Below are 27,423 nucleotides of genomic sequence, written 5' to 3'. Positions count from 1 at the left end.
ATTTCTGCATGCACGGTTTTAACGCGTTTTTGAAGCATTTCCGGATGCATTCCAGATGCTTTTTCTTTTTTTTCTGTTTTTTTCCACTGTACTGGGGTCATGCGTTTCAGTGCGTTTTTTGATGCTTACCATGTTCCAGTACAGTGCAGAAATAATGCAGCATGTTCTACTTTTTTCTGGAACTGAAATGCCTTGTAGCTGACTGCAGTGGTGTGAACTGCCATTGGAAGCCAAATAACCTACTTTCCATGCGTTTTTGTTGCAGGAAAAAAAAAAACGCACTGGACTGCAAGTGGTGTGAATTAGCCCCAAGACTATTTCCTTCTGGCTTTCTTGATCTGGATGCTTGTTCATACTTATAATACCAACGCCTACAGCAGTCTGGTAACTGGCACTGTCAAAACGAGGTCAGAAATGGCTGCCTCTGATTCCTTGAATATTGTGTTTTTTGCTCCTATTCTAGAACACAGATGCATTGAAGCATGTGCACCCTAGCACCCACAGATGCCTTTGCATCCCAGAAATGTACCCTCTTTTTAATCACTAGCTCTTTTAGTATAGATTAGTCACAGCCATGTTCTAGCCAAGAAATAACAGATCATACGTTCCTTAATAGGAATTTTACATAGTTTCAGAATGACCCAACATCAAAACTTCAACAAGTTTTGTCTTTAACTTTTATTACCAAAGATGCTGTACCTTCGGTACACTGACTTTCACATTGTATACAATGTGAAAAATTGTAAACCTACAAATTTTACACTTTAGACCTCATGCCCACTGGACTTTTTTGCAGCTGCTTCTGGGGGCGTCAGACTTTTTTTTTCTTTTTCCTTGCCTCTAAACTCCTCTGCAATGTCAGTCTCTGTGTCCATGCACACATAGGCTTTTAGCAGTGGGGGGAAAAAAAAAAAAAAAATGAAAAACCCACTGCTAGTGCATCCAGACGCAGTGGCGTTTTGGCAGAAAAATGCTTTACGCTTGTAAGAAAAGAAAAAAATCCAAAACTTTAGTTGTTACCAGAAGTGAGGCCTCGTATGCCCATGAGTGGTTTGAGGCTTCTGGCTTGCGACTTAGTGATGAATGACTGTACGATTGTATATACCATGCTTGCGCAAACTCTCACACAAGCATAAATCTCAATGCGCCAAAGCCGCTAAGATTTTCACCTCTGCATGAGTTGACTCAAGCAGCGTACAGCCATTCATTACTATGGGCAGCTGTATGTTGCAGTCATCTCTCCCAGGTGCAGAAATATGCCTGCAGTTTACCTAAGAGGCCTCAACTTCCACTAGGAACACTTGTTTCAGTGACAATTGTCTAAGAAGAAATCTCACTTTGGAGAGGTTTCCTCTCACTTCCTGTTGCACCTCCAGAAGACAAAACGAAAATCACAACCTAACAATCACAACCTAACAGGACAGCAACCAGTGTGTCCGATAGACCAGATGTCCGCCGATCGTTCCAAAGAGGCAGAGCGCGGTCTGTGACAGGGGAAGTCAGATCTTGTGTTTCTAAGCAGGAACGTGGATCTCTGTCTTTCCACAATTAAAGCTTCCCCACAGCGTTAGAAAGCACTCCCTAGGGACACATTTAACCCTTTGATCCCCCATTAACCCCTTCCCTGACAGTGCATATTTCGCTATAAAGTCGCTAATCACCGACATTACTAGTAAAAAATAGATAAATAATCCATAAAAATATCCCATAGTTTGTAGACGCTATAACTTTTGTGCAAACCAATCAATATACACTTATTGGGGTTTTTTAACCAAAAATATGTAGCAGAATACACATTAGCCTAAATTGATGAAGAAATTAGATTTTTTACAAAATTTTTTTATTGGATGTGTTTTATAGCAGAAAGTAAAAAATATTGTTTTTTCAAAATTGTCAGTCTTTTGTTTAAAAAAAAAATGGTAATTTTTGAGCTATAACGTTAAAACCTGAACGTCGCCTTCAAAGCATATCTAAACCCAAGAAAAAAAAAAAAAAATGTACCTTTTCATTCCTTTAGCATGCCAATTTCCTTTATTTTGGTTGTTCCTAACTAGAACACTGCCTGTATTCACTATACTGAACCATTTCTATAACATGGGGTGAGGTGCTCTAAAGTTCAGAAAAGGTAACTCGGGGCATGGCTGGTGCATTAAGGGAATGGCACCTAGCTAACTGAGCACCTGCTTGAGACCCAGGGAAATCCTGCTCTCCACACACCCAGCTACGCTCTCGCCAGTGTCGAGCCTACCTAAGAGGTGACATCTATGTCCCTTCCTTACACTCCAAATCCATCTTTGGGGTAGATAAATGGATTGGCTTTCTATATTATCTCTCGTGGGGCCTATGAACTCCCTCTTTTAGAGGCTTTAGAACTTTTCACTGGCCTACACGATTTTCCAAACCTGCCATAAATCTGGGTCCCCCTCACTGCTCACTGGACAGAATATAGACCATTGTCTTTTTTGCGTTCCTAGACTCATTAGAGACCAGACACCGCTAGAGGACTTTCTCTTCTGACGCTTTGCCTGCACCCTCTTGGTGGTATATCATTTTCTATTGTCCTTTATACATCTGGATCTTTCCGATCATACAGGCCGCAGAGCAACAGAACCAAGTCGGAATACTAAATTAAAACCTTTGTGCTTTCTCTCCGCTTATCCTTACCAGTAGGACCCACAAGACTACCTTCAAACTACTAACTAGGTGGTACATGAGAACCTTTGGTGGGCTTGTCCCCCTGTTCATAGGTTCTGTACCTCAATTTTGGAAGGAAATGCAAAAATCACTGATGCAATGATTCCAAACGCTACCCAGGGTTGTACTGCTCTCTATTATTCCAGTTTCTATTAAAGCATCAAAAAAGGCATTTCATGGCACTTCCTAACAGCGGCTCAGCAGTTATCTAGGTACTCATGAGCCATGTCAGGTGGCACACCAAGTAGGAGGAGCCAAGAGCGCCAGAAGGAATAAGTGTGTCCACTCTATTGACAAACATTAAACATAAAACCACTCACATGAGGGTAGGGATGGACTCATAGCCGCCCGGCAGCACTGATGTTGAGTTGAGCCATACAACCCCAGTCAGGTAGCCAATCCAGTTGGGGAAAAACTATGCTGCCAATAGCCCAAATTATAAATTAATAAACATATATCCAAACACCGGCACTGGCTGCACTGATACACTCCCAAGAAGCAGCTGTGATTTAATCGCCAATACTCAGAGCCGTTTCCGGGAGAAATGTGTCACAGGGTCTCCAGAACAATGTGTTTTGAGGCAGCATCCTCTTGGTAAAGCCCTAGGATGAAGACTATTGGAAATGCTTTTGGTCTTGTTGCTCGTTTCCTGTCATTTGACTAGCAGTTAAAGTATTTGTTGTAAAGATGATAGTTTTAGCATCTGAACTCTCAGAAGATCCCCCATATATCTGTACTTGATAAATGTGTCAATTGGAGAGTAGTGACTTTATGTATATTAGGCCTTTAGAGCGTCCACACTTTTGTGCTTCTACCATCTATATCCCAGGACTTTGTGTGCTTTTACTCAGGTTGTCACTTCAACTGTTAAAAAAAAAACAAGCCGATGCCCACAGCAGCACATGTACAGGATGTTTGTCCCCTTTTCCTAGACAAAGCTAACAGGTGCTTAGACATGGCGACTGGTTGTTATACCTAGGTATAGGTAGCTTTAAAATTAGAACTAGCAGCTAAAGTACCCCTATTAGATTTATTGGAAGGCCACAACATATACAGTTAAGGCTGTTACAGTGACTAGGCACTGGCCTCAGAATGGAGGAACCTAGCAACATATGACCCAAGGTCCATGTATGTTAATGTCACGAAAAGGGTGGAAGGGCACATAAAAGGGTACTTAAATATGAAGTTCCATTTTAAACACAAATGGTGCTTACCAGTGACCAAACCTATATATAGTGTATTTCCACCATTTCAGTCAAATTTGAGAAATTCCCACTATGTTTTTCCCATTCACATAGCATAACCAAATAAATGTAAAAAATCCTACCTTTATTTTTTTCTTTGGAAAAGTTGATCCATAGGACTCATAGCAACTTCTGTTTAGAATAACTTTCAATGTGCAAATCAGGGGAGTTTTTTTTTTTTTTAAACATACAATGTACCACCCAAGTCTTGAGATCTTTAACCTATTGTTGGGACAGACTGTGTGCACATCCTGTTCACAATAATGAAGATCTTCCAGTACAGTATAGACAGGGTTAATTATGGTAAACATAACTACGTGACCCACACCTTAACATTACATAGATGGGATTCTTTAAGGTTTTTCATCGGGTATAAATAGGCAAGCAGGAAATAAATTTTTTTTTGTAATATGAATGGGACTACAACCAACATGCTTTATTAACATACAGCGTAGGAGGATGGTTTCTAAATTTAACATTTTATGTTATGGCAGTTTACAGCTGATGTCAACTGCCAGCATGGGACAGGGTTAAATTATGTTAAACATGACTTCACAGCCCCCTCCTAAACATTACAAAGCAGGGAGCAAGTAAGGATTTTTAAGCATGTGAAGGGGAAATTAAAAAAAAAAAAAAAATATATATCTTTAGATAACCAATGCTTTATTTTTTTTATTGTTAAAGGGAACATACAACATAAAGTAAGTGTTACTCCAACATGTCTGCAAATGTGGCAATACACTTTTGTCTAATAAGACAATTTGACCCCTCAGAACACTTAGCATTTTGACCTTTTGAGAGAGCGCTCTAAATGTAAAAATATATGAAACTGCATCTTCTGGGCAAAAGTAAAAAATATTATGATTCAGTGGTCAATCTAGACAAAGCATTTTACCAATTCAACCATAGAAATAAGGCTGGGACTATGCCCTTATGACCATACTTCTTGAGAGATATTGTGGTTCAGTTAAAAGTTGGAGATCGGTAAAAAATAAAAGTTCGGCCTACCTTGGATCCTCTTTCATTAAATATGATTTCTACGTCGAGAATTTTGCCAAATTGCTAAAACAGAAAAATTTGATTAATGAACTGATTAAAATAACTGCAAACAAATGGCTAGAGATATAATAAGGTTTGATTTTTCCTTAAGTTTTTTGTTCTGTTTTCTTTTTAACAGCAACTACGAAATAACTTTTTATGCTCAGAGTAGCAAAGCAACAGCCAGCTGATTGGGTGCTTTTAGCGTGGCTACCAATCAACAGAAAAGGGAGAAACAAGCAGATATTTACTGATCTTGACAAGCTGAACGATGTGAAAACTTCTGTAACAAAGTACAGAACATACATACAGAAAGAAAAAAAATGCGTTTAATGACACCCACACAATGGTGTAACAATACCATGAATTTTTAGGTAAATGTACACGGGTTATCATTGTGATGCTGGAAACAATCTGCTTGCATCTGTGTCTTTAAAGCGGGGTTCCACCCAAATTTTGAACAATATCTGTATGTATTCTCTTCCTTGCCTAGATGCTGACATGCCGTTTAAAAAAATTTAAATCGCCGTAATTACCTTTTAGTTTTCTATTCTTCTTTGCACTTCCTGGTTCTCCTCCCGTGGGAGTAGGTGTGTTTCTAGCCTCTCCCAGACTCCGCACAGAATCCTGGGAGCTAGTCTCAGGCTTCCCAGGATGCCACTGAGCATGTGCGGGAACGAGCAGTGAATGCTGGGAGCACAGCATTCACCACATCCAGGAAATAAATGCTTGTGGGCTTCAAATGCCCACAATGAAGATGGAAACCGCCTGCAGTGAATAATATAAGTTATTCTTTCCGACGAAATCTGACACAGGCGGACATATTACACACAATATATGAGTATGTAATGTTGAGAAGAAAAGTTTGTGAATGAACTAAAAAAAAAAAACGATAGATAGGGTGACCCCCGCTTTAAATGTAAAATGCCTATGTAGTATGAATGTATATCAGATCACCTGTTGGTAAATCTAAAAGCTTGTGCTAGGATTTGTAACATGTGGCCAGCTTTTACCGCCTACTGGGGCAAAAGACATTTTTCAAATACAGGTTAAAAGATGCAATTTGGCTAGAAACTTACTTACAAACCTCATTTTTTTTAAAGCAGGGGCCCTGGAGAATACGTTGGTATTGAAAATTTTTGTCACCTATTTGCCTTGCCTTTTAGAAAAACACAAATTTTCAGGAAAATAGCCAACTTAAATGAATTTTATTGCACAAACACAATAGCCAATTTTTGGTAATATTAAAAGGTGTTGAGTAATTTGAAACCAAACATGTCGAGATTTAAAAATTGTGCACGCCTGTGAAATGGTGACAAACTACGGTATGTAAAATTGCCCATATTACTTAAAGCCTTTACAGGTTATGAGTTTAGGAATCCTTGAATTACTGCTCACTCCAAAGTTTGCGACTATACCTCACATGGGGTGCAATCACTTTCTATATATGCATACAGGACCTACGTAATTGTTTGCATTCACGTGTATGTGCAGGGGGTGCTTACACTTTTCACCTTTTCTCTTTATTGCTAATCACAAAGGGATAAACAAGCCCCCTTGTGATAGATTTGAGCAGTAAGTGTTACTATTAATGGAGACATCGGGGATCTATTAGACACCAGATATTTCTCCCGCCCTTCAAAGCAGCTGATCAAACGCAGATTGATCCTGGTTGTAAAACTTTGGAAACCAAAAGCTTCTATGATCATTCTTCACAGAGTGAATGGGGAAACTGTTCCTCCGTCTCCTTTGTGGGCAGCTGTCTCCCCACTTTGCTGTCTGGTGGAATGGGAGATCAACTGAGGCTGGCAGTAAAAGGGGGTTCCTGCTCAGCAGGGTAAAAGTGATCAGGTGCTTCGGCCTCTCAACGGGTAATTGGGAGGTATTTGTCTCTAGACGTATATTGATAATTTTGAAATGTGGGTGAACTCTGCCTCTCCTTCCCTTCATGTGATAAGTCGATTGTGTTCCCTACCTTCTCTCCCCAGTTGTTTCTAATATAGGTATGTATTGTATTGTATAAGCCCATGTTGGGCATTTCTAAAAATAAATACATTTTATATTTGAAAAAAAAAAAAAAAAGTGATCGGGTGGCTCTACAGTCACTCGGATCACTTTTACATGAAAGCCATTTCCTGGCTGTAAAAAAATAAAAATAAATAAAATATTAGTATTATAGCAGCAGCTATGATCCTGGTATAACTACTTGCAGTCCAGGAAGTTTATGTATGTACACCGGGCAGCAAGCAGTTAAAATAAAATTTCAGGTTTACTTTCACTTTACGTGGTTCACCATTATTTCCATTATAGAACCTTCTGGCAATTGGTGTAACCGGCAGCAAGGGGGAAGTGTCTCGCACTGTTGCCAGAACAGTGCTGCTCACTGTATGTAATGCTACTACAGCTAATGCTATTACAGTCTATTAGAGCCAGTTCACACCATAGGTATGCAGTCCGGATGCTTTTCTGCATGCACATTTTTAGTGTGTTCCAGCTCAATCCCCCCCCCCCTTTTTTTTTTTCAATTGTTTTTATTTTTCAAAATACAGTGTAAAATACAGGTAGTACAAAATATAAAGTATAAAAGTGTACATTCAGCGAGTTAAGGAAGTGGAGGTATACTCCTGAGTAACAGAGAAATGGAGAAATGAACAGTCAAAAACCACTGAATTACCAGTTAGTAGACCCGTTAGTTGCATAGGAAATCTCATGAGTGTATTCTAAATATAGGATAAGTACAGTAAATAACTTACATAGCGTACAATAAAAGGGGTATGAACAGAAGTAGGGGGGAAGGGGGTTTCCCCCCCTTTCTTCACTTTAAGAACATGTATGTTTCAGTGCGTTTTTGCTATGTTCTGGTGCATTTGGTGATGCATTTTAGCGTGTTCCAGTACAGAAAAAAATGCATGTTCTACATTTTTGCTGGAATGCACTGGTGTGAACTATGCCATTGAACACTGTTTAACCCACTATCCATGCGTTTTTGATGCAGACAAAAAATGCACTGGACTGCATGTGGTGTGAACTGGCCCTTACAGCAGCCCCAGTGGTCAGACCATTCAGTAATAGAAATAATTTGTATACGTTAGCGGTCTTAAAACAAGTAAAAGTAAACCTGGAATTTTCTTTTACAAACAAGAATTATAAAAGTAGGAAACTTTAAAATAAAATAATTCTTCACAATAAAGTGTCCACTACTCAATACTCAAAATTCAATTAACAAGGAATGTTGAGGAGGGAAGCAATGTTTCTGTGCAATAACATTTTGACTTTAATGCGTCTTTAATGGAATAGGTTTACCAATACAAACCAGGATTTCATGCAAAAAAAACAAACATTTGACATCCATGGAATACTCAACTTCTATTGCTTTGTTTTTCATACATTCTACTAAGGCAGGCCATACACAGGTCAAACAGGCCAAACCTCGGGTTGCAGGAAAAATTCACATGATTCCCTCATCAACACAGGCAGTGTTGACAGGGGAATCAGCAATTGTCTTCACATCCCCGCTGGGAAAAGTGATTATTGCTAGCAACTGTAGAAGCTACTAGCAATAATCGAAAAAAGTCCGGCAGGCTTATTGTACCAAAGTTGATTAATTGAATAATTTGGTACATTCAGCCTGCCTATTAACGGTTCGAATCTCGGCCTGGTGAGCAGGAATTCGGACAGTATGGCTAGCCTAAGGCCCCATTCACACTTGTGAATGGAGCCATTAGTGATTAGAGAAGCGAGACCCACCTTTTTATTTAAGGGTTCTGTAAAGATAAGTGCAGGAAATCAATGTTACAGTTGTACAGACACAAACATAACTAAACTGACTCACCCCGAACATCTGACGGAGATCAGGGTCTCTAAAGCGAAATGGTATATTGGAAACGTGAAGCCTTTTAGGGGTTGGTTTGGTTTCCGTGCTTTCAGTACTCTGGGTTTGTGGTTGTTGCCCTTCTGTCTGAGATCCATCTGTCTGTATGTAGAAAAATCAAAACAAACAGTTATGGCATTTAAAAGACAACGTTAAGAATTTCATAGGTTACCAGAATTTAGTTGAGCTATGAACCTAAACTTTAAGACTCCATACACACCTAAGCATTCTGGATCGCGGGGGCAGAATCACGGCAAAAAGTGTAACGTTTTTGCGATGCCATTATTTCTTAATGGCACCCCAAATGCTGGGCGATTTTGCCAAACTTGTTGAGCAACAAATTACTGCAAACTCTCCAGGCTCTGTACCAAGATTTGAGCTTCTTTTGGAGCAGAGGGAGGCCCATTCAAATGAATGGTGCCGCTCCAAAAATACTAAAAAACAAAAAAAACAAAAAAAACACCACGAGTGGCTGCAGCTGTCACTGCAGATCGGTCAGGTGTGAATGGAGCCTTAGGCTACTTTCACACTGGAGCGTTGGTGGTAAAGCGCCACCATTTTTACCGGCACTTTACCGTAGCTTTTGCGACGCTTTTCACCTCCTCCGTCCAAAAAAGGCACTTCGGCGCCGCTGTCCATTGATGTTAATGGGCAGGGGCACTGTAGGAGCGGTGTATACACTGCTCCTACAGCGCCTCAAAGATGCTGCTTGCAGGACGTTTTTTAGCATCCTGCCAGCGCACCGCTACAGTAATAGGAGAGGCCCTTTACAGGCGTTCTTTTTAGCGCTATAGCGCCTGTAAAGCGCCTCAGTGTGAAAGCAGCCTTAGACTTTCATAAATGTGGATCGAGACATTTTAATAGTCTGCATTAATTTCCAATTTGTCATTAACAGTCATTTAAAAAATGCTTTTACCACTAAAAACAGTAATAAAACCAAACTCCAGCAAGTTTTTAGAATAAGACCAAGTCAAGATTTCTGTTTTTATTTCTGCCTATGAATCCACTGGGTTGATTTTCTTTCGCTTCCTTTCCCTGTGATCCAAGGACAAACAAAAGGAGGGGGGGTAGCAGCTGTCATCAGAAGAGGAAGGAGATACAAAATGCCACTACTGACTTGTAAAGACTGGTTGCATTGCTGTCATGCTGGTTTATAGCTTCAATAACTTTTCGATTGTTGACACCTACTACTTCTAAAATGATACACCAAGGAAGCAAAAAAAGGAAAATATTGCCCTAATAGTGCTCAACAACTTTACTCCACCGTGACACTAATCCAATAAATTTTCCACATACAAATGAACCCAAATTCACAAACCAACACACACACACACATATATATATATACACACACACACACACACACACACACACACACACACACACACACACACAGTGGGGAAAATTATTTGATCCCCTGCAGATTTTGTAAGGTTGCCATTTACAAGATAAAGGCTCTATAATTTTTATTTCTTTGTAAGTGGGCAAACTTACAAAATCTGCAGGGGGTCAAATAATTTCTTCCCACTGTATATGTACACACACACCATTTTATCAAAAAGTATTGGGAAGCCTGCCTTTACACACGCATGAGCTTTAATGGGGTCTTATTTTGTATGGTTCAATATTGCGTTGGCCCAACCTGTGCAGCTATAGCAGCTTCAACTCTTCAGGGAAGGCTGTCCACAAGGTTTAGGAGTATCTATGGGAAGGTTGGCCCATTCTTCCAGAAGCGCAGAGAGCGGACTGAAGTCCGCTCTCTGCTGAAAACGAGTATCAGGAGTGCAAAACTAATTGCACGCCTGTGATCCATAGGAGAAGTACAGCTAAACAACCTTTGGCTATACTTCTCCTTTAAGAAAGGACTGACAAATTTCAGTGTGTCCCACCATTTTACCACCTTTCATAATAAAGGCCCCAGTCTTGTAAAAGTATTGCCATCCAGTCCATCCCCTCTAGTCTTCCTTAGGTGGAAAGATTCAAAAAGCTCTGCTTACAGGAGACCAACTGATTTTTCAGTTGGATAGTCTTTATCCAGGAGATTTAATGAGGAGCTTGATGTTTTATGCCATCATTTAAAGTCTAGAATACATTTTGTCTGCCCTTGTCAGGAGCCTTTAGATACTTTCATGCAATATGTATTTTGGTTGGGTATCCTTTTGTATATTTTGGCACTTCCAATTTTTCTTAAGATGTGACGTATGGTAGAGCTCAGTTGATTACCACTATTTTTAAGTACTGTATTTATTGGCGTATAACACTCACTTTTTCACCATTAAAATCGGGTGCAAATAGCGTGTGCGTGTTATACGCCAATACTTTAATGTTAGCTGCTTCGGAGGGGACAGGGAGGGGGGCGAGACGAGCGCCGTCAGATTATATTCAGTGAGAATCTGTTTACTTGGCGGCTTCTGTAATAGGAAGTCCCGTCTCCTGAGCCGCCATTGGACCACTGTTTTGTCTATGATAGGAGATTCTCACTGTATGTAATCTGTTGGCGCTTGTTCCGTCCCCCTCCCTGTCCCCTCTAGGCTGCAGATGGGCATCGATCAGGCTGCACTGATGGCAAAGCTGAGGCTGCTGCATTGATGGCAATGGTGAGGCTGTTTCATTGATGGCAATGGTGAGGCTGTTTCATTGATGTGGACTGATGAGGCTGCATTGATGGCACTTGTGAGACTGCAGATGGGCATTGATCATCTATGATGATCTATGTATTGCTTTCAACTCTTAGGAATACAATGTGGTTCTTTTATTGATTTCTTTGATCAAGTTATTTAATGATGAATGCGACTACTGATACGACTTCAGATTGTATCGTTTTGGTGTATGTCGTGAATGCATCCAAAACAACCCATGCTCGGCAGACCATTTTTGTAAATCCAAAATGTATGAAAAGAATAACGCTTTTATTCATTGGAATATATGTAGCGCTTGTATAAACTATAAGGGAACTAAGTAGATCTCTTGTATATATAGTTGTTTAATAGGGAGAGAGAAAAGGCATGCTGGTACAGCTCCTAGTATGTGAACAAAATGGTTATTCCATCAGCAATTCTTATCACTCCCCGAAATGCATCCCATTTGCCTTTGTGGAGAGAAGAGCACATGGCCTCTTGTTGGCTTACCTAGTGCAGAGGCAGATGGCTGCTCTAAACAAACACAGCCTTAGGCCCCTTTCCCACAGGGCGGGACTCCAAGCGGATCCGCCTGTTCAGTAGGGGGTCTGTTGATCCCCGCTGAGAAGGCAGAGGACAGGTCCGTGTCTGCTAAACTTATGCAGAGTGGACATAGCCCACTGTTCTTTATGGGGCAGTGGGATGTAAACGGACCGCTTGTCCATTTCCATTCGACTCATCTGATCCGCTAGATGGATGGGGAACATCCAAAATCAGATGCCAGCAAGTGACAACAGACACATGTCTGTTTACATCCGCCTCCCCATAGGGTACAATGAGCGGCCCGATCAGGTCCGTCTGAAAAACTGACAGTTGGGCCCCATCGGTCCACTGGTGTGAAAGGGGCCAAGACTTTTGCTAAACTAGCATCTGACAAGCAGGAGAGGACCTACTTCCTGCTTTGGAGTCTACCTTGTGGGTGCATTTCTATAGGACTGGTTTTATTGTGTATCCAATAAATTCTGTACTACACTATCAGGGTGGTTCTGCACATTTGTTTGCACCCTTTGCCAGTTTATTATGCCACATATGCTCTCAAAGAATTGCTGGTACTTTGTGAAAAGGATGATAAAAACAGTATAATTGTTGCATGGTTATGTAAACGTTACTACACTAGCTACGGAGCTGACAGGGGCACTGATGGGTTGAAGTGTCAGACCGGGAGGATCCGTCGGTGGGTTGCCAACCTAGATTGCCACAATGCTGGCCGAGTCAATGTGTGGAGTGTCGGGCCTGCCAGCAAACAAGGATGGTATCACCAACGCTGGCAATATGGATACTCCCATGGCTGACTGCGTCCAAGGAGGAGACGTCATGGTGAGCGACAAGGAGGAGGGCGTCACGAGGCCCGGACCGGAAGTGACGTGTCCAAAGGAAGCAGACGCGGCCAGTGTGGAACGCAAATATCCCTGTTGCCATGACTACTGGTTTTGCGTGCATTTTATCAAGTCACGTGAATATTGGCTAACAGAAGCTTATGTACCCAATGTAGGGGCAGAGATTGAAAAAGGTCTGGACCAATTAACCCATGAGAGCCCCTGTCCATTAAAAACTTAGAAAACGATTAAGTATCACTTACATTTAGAGTTACACATATACATACCTATATAATATCTATACTTAAACCTAAAACCATGTGTCAATGTATAAACAATATCAATCCATGTTATGATGTATTAACAATTTATATAAAAATATCATTAGAAAAAACTGACAAAATGAAAACAAAATTCTAATTGAATAAAAAAGATTTTAATAAATAATAGATCTCCCTTTCTATAGAATAGATAGAGATAGATAGAGATAGATATATCTATCTCTCTCTTTCTCTCTATATCTATCTCTCTCTATACACATACACACACACGAGTATATGTACATATATGCATGTATTAAAATGGCCGAAAAAATACTAAAGAAGTCAGAAAGGAGCTGTAAAGAGCAAAGTAAACCCTACAAAGTATATCTAGCAAGACAATAGATCGTTAGTTCAGATGACATTGTGTACTTCTATGTCCTCATTCCACCCGTTGGGTGACAAGGAGCCAAAATGTTAAATCCAAAACACTTCTCGCCTACATAAGAGAAAACCATTATCAGTTAGGGTACTCTTAGGAATGGCCTCAATCGCCATCACCTCTAGGCTTTTAAAGTTTTTATTGTGCACCTGAAGGAAATGGCGAGGCACATTGTGCTAGTCACAGCTTTTATGTATGAATCTGCGGTGCACACCTATGCGCTTGCGCAAAGTGCGTCCTACATAAAGTAGCCCGCAGGGGCACCGCAGAACATACTATAAATGATTTGATGTGGGATATTTTACCTTTATTGTCACTTATTTCCGCTCGTCCGTGAGGGATAATTTGGCATGTAAGACATGCCCTCTTCGTACATAGCAACTCTTAACAAAATGTCGTGGATAATTTACTGGGGGCCAAGATGTTTTTCAATGTACGAGCCCTCCTAAATGTGAGTTGGGGAGTCCAAGGTGGTATAGGAGGCAATCTCTGATCCAACTTTAAAATGCTATAATGTTTATTTAAAGTTTTTGAAATGGACCTGTATTCGTCATTAACCGGTTCAATACAGGGCATTTTTACCCCCTTCCTTCCCAGACCAATTTTTAGTTTTCAGCGCTGTCGCACTTTAAACGACAATTGCGCGGTCGTGCGATGTTGTACCCAAACAAAATGGACGTCCTTTTTTTTCCCCACAAATAGAGCTTTCTTTTGGTGGTATTTGATCACCTCTGCGGTTTTTATTTTTTTGCGCTATAAACAAAAGAGCGACAATTTTGAAAAACAAAAAAAAAAAACAATATTTTTTACTTTTTGCTATAATATCCCAAATTAAAAAAAAACAAAAAAAAAAAACAACAAATTTTTTCTTCAGTTTAGGCCGATATGTATTCTTCTACATATTTTTGGTAAAAAAAAAAAAAAAAAAAAAAAAAAATCGCAATAAGCGTATATTGATTGGTTTGCGCAAAAGTTATAGCGTCTACAAAATACGGGATAGATTTATGGCATTTAAAAAAAAAAAAAATATTTTTTTTACTAGTAATAGCGGCGATCGCGATTTTTTTTCGTGACTGCGACATTATGGCGGACACATCGGACACGTTTAACACATTTTTGGGACCATTCATATTTATACAGTGATCAATGCTATAAAATTGCATTCATTACTGTATAAATTTGACAGGCAGGGAAGGGGTTAACCACTGGGGGACACGAGGGGTTAAATGTTTCCTAGGGGAGTGATTCTAACTGTAGGGGAAGGGGACTCACAAGGGGAGGAGACCGATTGGTGTTCCTCTGTACTGGGAACACAGATCGGTCTCCTCTCACCTGACAGGACGTGGATCTGTGTGTTTACACACACAGATCCATGGTCCTGCTCGGTTAACGGCAATCGCGGGTGCCCGGCGGACATCGCGGGTGCCCGGCGGACATCGCGGGTGCCCGGCGGACATCGCGGGTGCCCGGCGGACATCGCGGGTGCCCGGCGGACATCGCGGGTGCCCGGCGGACATCGCGGGTGCCCGGCGGACATCGCGGGTGCCCGGCGGACATCGCGGGTGCCCGGCGGACATCGCGGGTGCCCGGCGGACATCGCGGCCGCCGGGCACACGCACCGGGTCCCGAGCAGCGCGGCGCGCGCGTCCCCCCTAGATGGCCGGGAAGCCCAGGACGTCATATGACGGTCACCCAGCATGGGAGATCCCATCTGTGCCCGTCATTTGGCTATGGGCGGGTAATGAAGTGGTTAAATGTACTAATAAATCGTATTGTATGAGTATTGCCTGATGGACTTTTTCTATCCTTTTTTATATACTGGGGGTTTAAATTTTTATCAAATGCTTCTTTCACCAGTGCAGGATACCCTTTATCTTAGAATTTTTTGGACACCAAAGCTCCCTGTGTAACATAGTCCTCCGTTTTGGTACAATTTCTGCGCAACCTACTGAATTGTCCTCTAGGAATATTCCTTATCCAAGCTGAATGGTGACAGCTGGAATGGTGGAGATGGGAATTACCACAAATGGGTTTCGTGTGATTCTTACTGGTAATGGTATCACCTTCATGTGAGAGAACAAGTTCCAAAAAAATTATTTCACCGGGGTCAATCACATGGGTGAAGGACAACCCTAAGGGGTTCGTATTACAATGGGCCACAAAGGAGAACACATCTGGGCCACCATTCCAGATGAGAAGATTGTCATCTATGTAATGACCATAGAACACAATGTGTTCAGCAAAAGGGTTTTTGGCTCAGATGTGGCCCTCATCCCAGTAGCCCATGGTGAGATTAGCATAGCCTGGGGCTAAATTCGCCCCCATGGCCACGCCTTTGACTTGCCGGAAAAATTGGTCCAAGAACATAAAATAGTTGTGTCTTAAACAGAATTCTGTAATGTCGACTTAAAAAGTGGCCTGCTCAGAATTAAAATCACTGACTAAAAAGTGTTGTAGTCCAGACAATCCCACCTCATGGGGAATGGACGTGTAAAGGGAAGAGACATCCAATGAAGCCCACATATAACTGTCCACCCAAGAATACTGAGAACTTCCAGTATATGACTGGAGTCTCTAATGTATGAGGGAAGCCAGAAAACAACAGGTTGAAGGAAATAATCAATGTAGATGGACAAACCGCTGATCAAACTGTTGGCACTAGCAGCTATAAGTCACCCTAGGGGATTGGTTAGAGACGTGTGCACCTTGGGGAGATAGTAAAAATATGGTGTACTAAATACTAGAGGAAGCAGATTTATTTTTTTTTTTGTTCAGCCCACTGTGCGTACCATGCATTACACAGAGGATTTTCAAACTATAACATTTCATACACTCAAACCTGATTGTTTCCTGATCCAAAATAACATGCATACTGCTGTGGACAACATGAAAAACAATATTTAAAATAAAGGAAGTACAGAGATAGCTACAGCACATTCACACACCGTGTTGGAAGCACTAGCTGTGCTGGTGGCTGGGGTGTTATGCTCTCCGTGACTCTGCCCTCCTCCATAGAGCGGAAGTCCGAGATCAGTGGATGGAGCGGCATACTCCTGTGTGTGTTGGTTTCCGTAATCTGTAGACAAACCGTTTTGGGGCGGTGGAGGGAAAGGAATAGCAGCAAATGGTTGAACCATGGTGTCAGGAGTGGCTGTCGGCTCCTGGTTACCCTAAAAGAAATCATAAAAAAGTGAACTTTTACAAAAGTTGACACTTTAAACATGTAAATTTACCATTTGCAATATGTATGTTACCTCTTATTTGGTTACAGCTATTACAAGATGGCCACACTAAAAACCTGTTGACTAGAATACCAAAACATAAAAAGGTAATATTTCTACTTTTACATGGCCAATTTCATTTCATCTAAAAACACTCAATCAGAAAAGAAAATATATCATATAACTCCAAGCCGCATCAACTTTTCTTAAGCTGCCCATACATGGATTAAAATTCAGTTGATTAAGCAAAAACTGGCCAAATTTCAATCCATATGGCCACCGTGGTTGAACAGACGTCCATCTAGCATCTCTACTGTACAACCTACCTGTTGGAAAAAAAGGCACTCAATCAGCACTGCATGCAATATAACGCAGCTCTGACCTGTGTATTCTGATTCCATGGGGAGACTCCCTGCTGTCACAATACGATGACACAGTGGGGAGTATTCCCCCATCCACACTGAATGTGTGAATCAGGTCAGTTTTTGAAATTCAACCTGCTGGCTGAATGAATAAAATGGACTCATCTATGACCAGCCTTTACTCACTGAATAGCAGGGGTCACCTCTGAGCAGTTTCAGATCAAATAGCCATTTTCAGCATAGAAATGGACAGGTGACCACTTCTAATAGGAACCAGTCAGTGTATTTCTTTTTGGTGCTTTGTCTTTTGGCGAGACTTTTCAACCAGGATAGGAATGTGGAAATTTCTCCCGTTGAGGAGAGGAAATACCATATCTCCCCATTACAGAGTGTGACAGCGAGCGTGAGCAGGAAACCCAGGTACCAAGGAAGTTTTGATACACTAGGGAATCTCACTCCACAATAATAATTGGATAATTTTCGAGTGTGTGAATATCAAGGGCTGGATGAATTTCAGAACCTGGTATGCCAGAATTCTATACAAGCATGACCATTGGTTTTGAAGCTTTAAAAAGAACATAAAAAACTTTCACAGTGGCCTAACTCTCAGAAGAAAAAAATAAAAAAACGAGAGAAGTGGGAGGAATGTGTGGATGTGTTAACAGAACTTTAGCGTTGCAACATCTGGAAATGATTGGAGAAGCAGTGATCCACCCTTGGCTTTAAGTGGGAGTAGATTAAAAAAAAATGCTTTAGCTGTATTTTCATTGATGGACAAGTGAGATGAGCTGGCAAAAAATGGGGAAAAAAAACAGATGCAAAGTGGGGGGGGTTCAAACAGAAGTACAAGGAGAGTACAGAGGGTTACAAGTTGAAAATGCAATGTGTATAAAAAATAAAAAAAATCTGAGGTTTCAAAGTTCTAATAGAAAATGTGGTTTGTTTTGCAGTGCTACACAATGGCAGAGTTTTACTGCGCTCCTTCTCACATTGCAAGTCTAACGGATACAAAATTTCAAGGGTACACACTCCAGAAAAGTGCCTTCATAGATTCCTTTAAATGGCAATACACATTCACTGTGCCTGGGGTTATCTGGCTCCTTTCTACGTGCCCAAGTTGCTGGGAGGATGGAAGGATATAGCTGTGAACTGTTACTCCTATATCACCCCAGGGATGAACGAACTAGGAGCACCCAGGTGCTTGTTCTTCTAGGTGGTTCACAGACTGTGTCCCAGTGACAGTGCCCACTAAGGCCCCTTTCACGTGGGCGATCAGTTTGTTTTTCATCCATCCGTTGATGGATGAAAAACGGACATCAATGCATCTATGGAAAAATGGATGATCTATGTACATTCGTTCACATCTGCTTCTGCCTACATCAGTTTTCTTGGAAGGGCTCAAAGTCCTATTTTTTTTCTGCCGTTAAAAAAAAAAAAAAAAAAAAAAAAGGGGGATGATGAAAGAACGACAAACTGTCCATTTTAGCATTGGTACTGGAAAAAAAAAAAAAAACACACGGATGTAAAGTGAATCAGTTTTTTCTTTCAAAAAATGGGACTGAACTGATGAAAGGAACGGAACACCAGTGTCAAAGGGGGCCTAATGCAGTAGAGCAGGGACTCGAGTCCTTGCATCTGAACTGGCATTCCAGTCTGACAGACCCCCAATTACCACATAAAGAGTACCTCTCACTGCATGTACTTTTACAGAATGATTGACAGTGATGGTAATAAAAAATTTCAAATATAACAGAATTTCCAAAAAAAGTTGACGCTAAAAATCTACATAAAAACAGAATTCAATTTGCAAACCTCAAACCCATATTTTATTCACAAAAATCTATGTTAAGAGATTTCTCCAGATTCTCAGAAACTGTTGATATTATATGTTGATGTTATATACTGTAGAGGATAGGGCTGCAACTAACAATTATTTTCATAATCGATTAGTTGGCCGATTATTGTTTCGATTAATCGGTTAAGAACCTTAAAAAAAAAAAAAAAAAAAGTGTGGTGTATAATTTAGTTAATATGTAAAGTTTTAAAAAAAGTCAATTTATTCTTAAATATCTCTATGCAGTGGTAAATATAAAATAACCAACTATATGGTTGGGGAGCAAAATATTTAATCCACTCTGAGAATAACAGACAGAAGAGATATACTGTATATACTATTAGAGGAGATATACTGTATATACTATTAAAGGGTGAATCTGATAAATATCAGACTCAGAGATCAAATGTCTTCCTTCAAAAAAAAAATTTCATTTTAAGAACGTTCGTTCGATTTTCTAATCGTTAGTGGGGTCAAATCGCCGTTCATTTTCAACCAGTGACGGGAAAATTTGGAAATAGAAAACTTCTTGGTCAAAGGAATTTTCAGACAGTGTATGTGGTTTTCGTTCAGAAATTATTCATTTTAAAAACAAAGTTAAAAACAAGTGAAAATTTCAAACATTCTTTCATTCAGCGAATGTAAAAAGATTTTTCGTCTGAATATTCTCGTCTGAAAATTGATCCGTGTGACCAGCATAAGGCTCGGTACACACCTATGCAGTTTGCTTTTGATCTGTTTCTGCAGTGCTTTTTGCTGTGCATTTTGATTTTTGGGCACTTGATTTTGCGGCGATTTGCGTTTTTGCATTTTTTTTGGCCAATTTGTTGTTGGGCAGATTAAAAAAAACACAAATTGCTGCAAAAACGCATTACATGCTTTTCTGCAACTTCTCCATTGAAGTATATTGAACCAACCAAAAGCACCGTTTTTGCGTTAAAAAAATAAAAGTCCCTGACCCTTTTCAAATACGCAGCGGCTGAAAAAAAGCATAGATGTGAACGTGTCCAATGGGAAACCATGTAAATGAACGGCAGTGCACTTCTGCAAAAAAGCACCAAAAAATGCATAGATGTGAACCAGGTCTAAGATGTTTAGTAACATAATGGAGTTAAAAAAAAAACTAAAATTAGCCCTTTATAGTACAAAAAAAAAAAAAAAAAAAGCATATAATCACTACTGTAAAGGGGTTCATTTTTTTACTGTAGAACTGTGAAAATATTTACAGTAGCGATTTGCTCTTTTTGTACTATAAAGGGCTCATTTTAGTTTTTTTTATAACCCCATTATGTTACTGGCCGATTAATCGATTATGAAAATAGTAATCAATTAATTTCATAATCGATTAGTTGTCGATTAATCGATTAGTTGTTTCAGCCCTAGTAGAGGAGATGCCTAATCTTGGTATTTTATATTGAGGAACATTATTTGGAAATTGATAATTTTTAGACACAGCTTTTCAGATTGGTAAGCCTCTGTCCATCTTTGCTTCTGAGACACTGACTCCAAGGCTACTATCACACTGGGGCGGTGGGTGAATTGGCGGTAAAGTGCCGCTATTTTTAGCGCTACTTTACCGTCAATTTCGCTGCGCTATTCGGCCACTAGCGGGACGCTGCAGCAGCGCTATGCTGGCGGTATAGCCGTGCTGCCCCATTGATTTCAATGGCCAGGAGCGGTTTAGGAGCGTTGTATACACCACTCCAAAGATGCTGCTAGCAGGACTTTTTTTAGCGTCCTGCCAGAGCACCGCTCCAGTGCGAAAGCCCTTGGGGCTTTCACATTGGAGAGACAGCAGCAGCTCTTTCAGGGTGCTTTGCAGGCGCTATTTTTTAGAGCTGTAGTGCCTGCAAATCGCCCCAGTGTGTAAGGGGTCTAATATACTCTTTCTATACACAATCATATGCTTTACTTGTTGCCAATTATCTCAAGTAGCAAAATTTCAATTTTCTGAGAAAACAAAAAAGGTGCTGCATGCATGTGCACAAGCCTGAACTGCACAACTCTGGTAAAATAATCTTGAAGGTATCACTTAGGTTAGCTCTAAAAGGGATAAGCTGTAAACATTTTTGATGCATCACCTACTCCCTTCTGGTTATCCTGTTTCCTTTTTTCGAAAGAGCACCTAATTTATCATCTTATACTGGATAGGAAAGTTATTGGTGGGAACTAAAATGTGTCTTAAAATGTAGTGCAGTCAATCAGATTTAGAATTTCTCTTTCTAGAGGTGTTGAATCAAAGATAGAAGCTGATTGGTGCTATGGCACTGGCACCAGACAGAACTGTCTCAACTTTTATTAAAGGCCAAGTTCACTACCTGTAAAAATCATAAGTCCAAGAGATTTTGCAAGTATGTGTTTATTATATTAGACTGAAGCCTGCAAAGCATTGTGCCCACGATTAGTGGATTGTGAGTGCAATGCCAGGCTCTTGCAGACACTGCTGACAGATTCCTAAGTTCATGGAGAATGTCAAGCCATCTGTCTGAGTGGTAGACAGAACTTGTAGTTTATTCACAGGAATTGGGGGGCTGAACCCATCCTTTGACACATTGTGTGTGTGTCTCTATACAGACACACTAAAATAAAGAGACAGAGACAGAGATATAGATAGAGAGATAGAGATATATATATATATATATATATATATATACACACCGTATTTATCAGCGTATAACACGCACTTTTTCCCCCTTAAAATCAGGGGGAAATCGCGGGTGCGTGTTATACGCCGATCCCCTGCTGAATTAGCGTAGCGATCGCTGACAGCGATATGAAAATGGCGCCGCCGGCGCCAAAATACACAGAGCTCTTCTCGGCCACTTTTGGCTTCACTCGAGTGCCGCCCGAACCTAGCCGAGTGTACTCAGCACCGATACGCCAATCCCCTTCGATCCCCAGCTGAATTAGCGGAGCGATCGCTGACCGCGATATGAAAATGGCGCCGCCGGCGCCAAAATACACAGAGTCGGTCCTTGGCTCTTCTCGGCCACTTTTGGCTTCACTCGAGTGCCGCCCGAACCTAGCCGAGTGTACTCAGCTAGGTTCGGCTAGCTCCGCTCACAGTCATGCCCATCCCGGGCGGGACTACAAGTGGAGCCGAAAGTGTCCGAAAGTGAACGAGAGCCGTCATTTTCAAACTGCAGTGACACTGACATGTCACTGCAGTTTAACTGCAGCCTGGGCAAGGCTGCAAATGGACACCGATAAGGCTGCAAATGGACACCGATAAGGCTGCAAATGGACACCGATAAGGCTGCAAATGGACACCGATAAGGCTGCAAATGGACACCGATAAGGCTGCAAATGGACACCGATAAGGCTGCAAATGGACACCGATAAGGCTGCAAATGGACACCGATAAGGCTGCAAATGGACACCGATAAGGCTGCAAATGGACACCGATAAGGCTGCAAATGACACTGGACAAGCATGCAGATGGACGCTGCGCAAGGCTGCATTGATGGGCATTTAAATGTAAGTTTTTTTTCCTTAAAATTCCCTCCTAAACTTGGGGTGCGTGTTATACGCCGATAAATACGGTATATAGATATATCTATCTATAAATTGTATGGAGAACAATGAATGTCTATTGGATTAGCCTTCCCCCTACCCCAGCAACCTACCCTCCTACAGGGCCCTACATATATGACAGTTTAAATTAGTTAATATGCATGTGCTTAAAGTGCATCTAACCCCAAGAATAAAAATGAATACCATTGCAGTTTAGTGGCCCTTAGATGTGGAGACTGAATTTGTTCTTTTGAACACTTTCCCTTTATTTTAACCTGGTAATCCTGCCATTGAATCTCTACCCATCCTAAGGTGAAAACCATACAAAGCAGCGTTGTCACCCTAAAACAGGGAGAACTACATAACTCGCCCCCCTCCTTCATAACAGGGGGAGGAGTTTTGTAGTTAATGGAAAATAGCAGGGAAAAATGCCAAGTGAAAAAAGCCTAGAGGCAGAAAGTACAGGAAGTTATCCAGCTCACAGGCTGAATGGCTTTATTATTCATTTGCTGAACCAATATTACCTTTCAATGGTATATTTAACAGAACAAGAAAATTAAGAGTTTAGCATTAAAAAGATTAATGAATTTTCTTTTTTGTATAATTTTCTTTATTGGTAAATTGTGTTTTATAGTCATGTATAACTAGAGGCTATATGTAATGCAAATTACAACAATTTTTATATTTGGATACAAAAGGGAAAAATTACAACATCTACATTACCAACCACTCAGTGTCTGCCACTCCTCTGCCAATCCCTCCACTGGCTTCTGATCGCCAAACTAATTAAATTCAAAATGCTGACAACATACAAAGACTTCCACAAGCTACATCTGGTTTCCAAATAATCACCCAAACTGTATCCTCTGCGCTGCTCCCAAGATCTCCCGCACTCAAGCTCCCTTGGCCCCTCCTCCCAAGCTAGCCTTCAGGACTTCAGAGCCTCTCCCATCCTTTGGAACTCTCTACCTCAATCTGTCCAGCTATCCCCTACTCTTGTCGCCTGTAGGCAATCCCTGAAAACTCCTCTTCAGGAAAGCCTATCACGCCTCTAACTAACAAACTTAACTATTCCATTGGCTCATCCCCCAGTTATAACCTTTTGTACCACTTGCCCCACCTCATTAGATTGTAAGTTCTTATGAGCAGGGCACTCATAACCCTCTTGTATTTTATTGTATCGTAACTGTACTGTCCCTCTTTAGATTGTAAAAGTGCTGAACAAACTGTTGGCACTAAATAAATCCTGAAGAACCACAACTTCTGTTGGGTCTTAGTCCTGTCTGTGACCCCATTGGGGCAGATGTTCCCTAACTTCCAGTCCAAGAAACAAGAACCAAGGTATCACCAGGGCACAAAGAGTAATGCTAGGTACACATGGGGTACACATGGGCTGAAAATCTTCCAAAAAAAAAGTCAGTTTGGCAGTTACCAGCTAACTATCGGTCGTGTGTACAGCCACTCATCTATCACTGGAAAACCAGCAGCCGATCAGCATCTGATCAGCGCTGGCAGCCAACATTTGTACACTTAAAAACCACTTCTGTGTCCAATCACAGCTGATCACGATGTCAATAGGAAGAGCCGTTGATCGGCTTTTCCTCACTCGCATCTGACAGACGCGAGTAGAGGAGAGCCGATCAGCGGCTCTGACAGGGGGGGGTCTGCGCTGATTATTAGCGTAGCCCCCCCTCAGATCACCACACTGGACCACCAGAGAAGGGGCAACATGTGGATTACCGAGTATGTACCCCATGGCCATCCACATGTGCCCAATCTGTGCCAATCAGTGCCCACAAATGGGCATCAATTGGCACCATTATGTTTCAGTTCTGCCCAGCAATGCCACCAATCATTGTCATCTGTGCCACCAATCACTGTCAGTGCCCATCTGTGCCCACCCATCAGTGCCCACCATAAGTACCCATCAGTGCCCACCATGAGTGCCCATCAGTGCCCACCAGTGCCCACCATGAGTGCCCATCAGTGCCCACCATGAGTGCCCACCATGAGTGCCCACCAGTGCCCACCATGAGTGCCCACCAGTGCCCACCATGAGTGCCCACCAGTGCCCACCATGAGTGCCCACCAGTGCCCACCATGAGTGACCATCAGTGCCCCCTATGTGTGACCATCAGTGCCCCCTATGTGTGACCATCAGTGCCCCCTATGTGTGACCATCAGTGCCCCCTATGTGTGACCATCAGTGCCCCCTATGAGTGACCATCAGTGCCCCCTATGAGTGACCATCAGTGCCCCCTATGAATGACCATCAGTGCCCTCTATGAGTGACCATCAGTGCCCCCTATGAGTGACCATCAGTGCCCCCTATGAGTGACCATCAGTGCCCCCTATGAGTGACCATCAGTGCCCCCTATGAGTGACCATCAGTGCCACCTATGAGTGACCATCAGTGCCACCTATGAGTGACCATCAGTGCCGCATACCAGTGCCACCTATCAGTGCCGCCTATCAGTGCCACCTCATTGGTGCCCATCAGTGCCGCCGTATCAGTGCCCGTCAGTGCAGCCATATCAGTGCCCGTCATTGAAGAAGAAAACTTACTTATTTACAAAAAATTTGTAACAGAAACAAAGAAAAACTTGTTGTTTTTTTCAAAATTTTCGGTCTTTTTTTATTTGTTGCACAAAAAATAAAAACCGCAGAGGTGTTCAAATACCACCAAAATAAAGCTTTATTTGTGGGAACAAAATGATAAAAAATTTGTTTGGGTACAGTGTTGTATGACCGCGCAATTGTCATTTAAATTTCAACAGCGCTGAAAGCTGAAAATTGGCCTGGGCGGGAAGGTGTCTAAGTGCCCGGTATTGAAGTGGTTAAACAGCTGCGCCCCCCCCCCCCCATTTGAAAGGGAAGGGGAAGTGATCCTCTAAGACATTTAAGTGTAGTAAAGTGCAATAGCTATAAAGGAGATTTTTGAGAACTATGAAATCTAGCTAAATGCTTTACCTCCTTTTTTACATTACTGGAGGGCCAGTTTTGGGCACAATAAAATACATACGTGTCAGTTATAGTTTTGCTTCACATGTTTTATCTCCTTTTTAATGCATTGCAAGACTGCTTGCTTTGGCAGCTGCTGCTTGGCATTCAATGGTGCTGCCAAGTTTATGGTTAACAATGTCCTGATCTAAGTTAAAAGACTAATGTCTCCAAATCACTGCCATCTCATCAGTTTAGAAAATAAGGCCCACACCATTCATTCTGAACATTAGACTGCAGTGGACTTCTACATTTCAAAACTAACTTAAAGTGGATGTAAACCCTCATATATACCCAGTGAACTGAACAGCCTCAGATGATACAGAGATGAAAGAAATTTCCCTACATAAGGCTTCATTCACGTACACAGGACGTTTTTACAACCTCTCCTGAACGATTTAACTTGACAGATAGTAATTGACATTTAAAACACCCGTTTTGCCATGTTTACAAGCTTTTTTTCCTTCGAATAGCCAAAAATGAAAAACGCCTGTAAACGAAACGCGGCTAACGCAAGTTACCACGTTTACACACTGTTACAGGCATTTGGCGTTTGAAATGCCTCTGAACATCCATCCTGAATGCATTTTTTTACTCAACTGCCTAGAAACAACTATAAAAAAAGTCTGTGTACATGTACTGATAAGATAACAGGGGAGAGTTCAGGGGCAGCTTGGAGAAAAAGAAAAAACAAAAAAAAAAACCAAAACACCCAGCTGCTCCTAAAGGTCTGTTTACCAGCAGCAGTATTATTATTATTATACAGGATTTATATAGCGCCAACAGTTCGCGCAGCGCTTTACAACATGAATACATGAAGCCTTAGTTTTACTTGCAGATCTGCTGTCTTCAGCTTTATATATGGTTTAGAAAGTTCAAATCGTGTTACAGATTTTCTCTGTTTAGCACTGAGTGAAGTCTGGGCACACACCCTCAGTCCACATAGGTAGAGACTCTCAGAGCTGTTCTGTGAATAGTTTAGCTGTCTGCTAATTTATAGCAACCTCCCCGACACAAAATTCAGCCTGGTTTTATCTCAGTTGATGGAGAACTTGTCACAAGTTATCATGCTGATAACAGAAGAATAAGGCAGGAGTACGCCACAGGAATTAGTGCTTTGAAGAGAGATAAGAAAACACTGCATATATATGTGCCCAGCTCAAGTTTCAAGAATCGGGTTTACATGCACTTTAAAAGTGGTTCTAAAAGGCAGAGGGTTTTTTTTTTTTTTTTTAATCTTAATGCATCAAGATAAAAAAATCTCTGTACAGCAGCCCCTCAGCCCCATCTCCATCCAGAAACATTGCAAAAGAGCCTAGGGACTCTCCCTCTTTGGCAGAGACAGCAGCGTGTGCCATTGCTGCCCCCTGCTGTCAAAGTGAGTGAGCCAATGACGAGAAAAGGGGGACGGGGGTCGAGTCGCGGCTCAATGTCTGGACATACAGCAGCGGCTCGGGTGCCCTAATAGCAGGCTGCTTGCTGTGGGGGCACTTGGCAGGATAGAGGGACCAGGAGAGCCGGCAGGGGGACCCGAGAAGAGGAGGATCTGGTCTGCTCTATGCAAAGCCACTGCACAGAGCAGGTAAGTATAACGTGTTTTTTTTTTTTGTTTTGTTAAAAAATAACAAAAGACTTTAATATCACTTTAATGAATTGCTCTGGCCTGAAAATTATCGCTCATCCATCTGACCACGAAAAGAGAAAAATGTAACACAACCTTGTTAAGATGTTTAAAGCAAGCCAGAAGGGCAAAATACTTACCAGATTCAGTTCAAAGCTGGTACCTCCAAGGATCACTACAGAAAAATTAAGACAATCACTGCTGACCTCGTCTAAAAATGCCATTTGCTTGGCTGAAGGGCCATATTTAGAAATTGTGCTGTTCCAGGCATGTCTGAATGATGCCCTTTTGTACAACCTTACATCATAGTAGTATAGTATCATGGGATT

At 41.5% G+C, this 27,423-nt stretch overlaps 1 protein-coding gene across 18 annotated transcripts in view; it reads right to left on the bottom strand.

The window, feature by feature from the left end:
* Positions 1-27,423, bottom strand: part of RBFOX2 (RNA binding fox-1 homolog 2) — a 623,882-nt gene that overhangs the window by 141,341 nt on the left and 455,118 nt on the right. For all 18 annotated transcript variants that reach the window (XM_073592800.1, XM_073592799.1, XM_073592790.1 and 15 more), the window contains 3 exons: positions 16,489-16,713; positions 8,809-8,949; positions 4,947-5,000 (listed from right to left, as the gene is read on the bottom strand). In XM_073592800.1, coding sequence (XP_073448901.1) covers positions 4,947-5,000; positions 8,809-8,949; positions 16,489-16,680 — 387 coding nt within the window. In that variant the 5' untranslated portion in view covers positions 16,681-16,713. Of the gene's footprint in view, positions 1-4,946; positions 5,001-8,808; positions 8,950-16,488; positions 16,714-27,423 lie in introns of those variants that run through there.

Source organism: Aquarana catesbeiana, linkage group LG07, assembly GCF_042186555.1.
Source record: "Aquarana catesbeiana isolate 2022-GZ linkage group LG07, ASM4218655v1, whole genome shotgun sequence".
Lineage (NCBI taxonomy): Eukaryota > Metazoa > Chordata > Amphibia > Anura > Ranidae > Aquarana > Aquarana catesbeiana.
The sequence above is the reverse complement of the archived record's forward strand: the minus strand, read 5'-3'. Positions and strand labels throughout refer to the sequence as shown.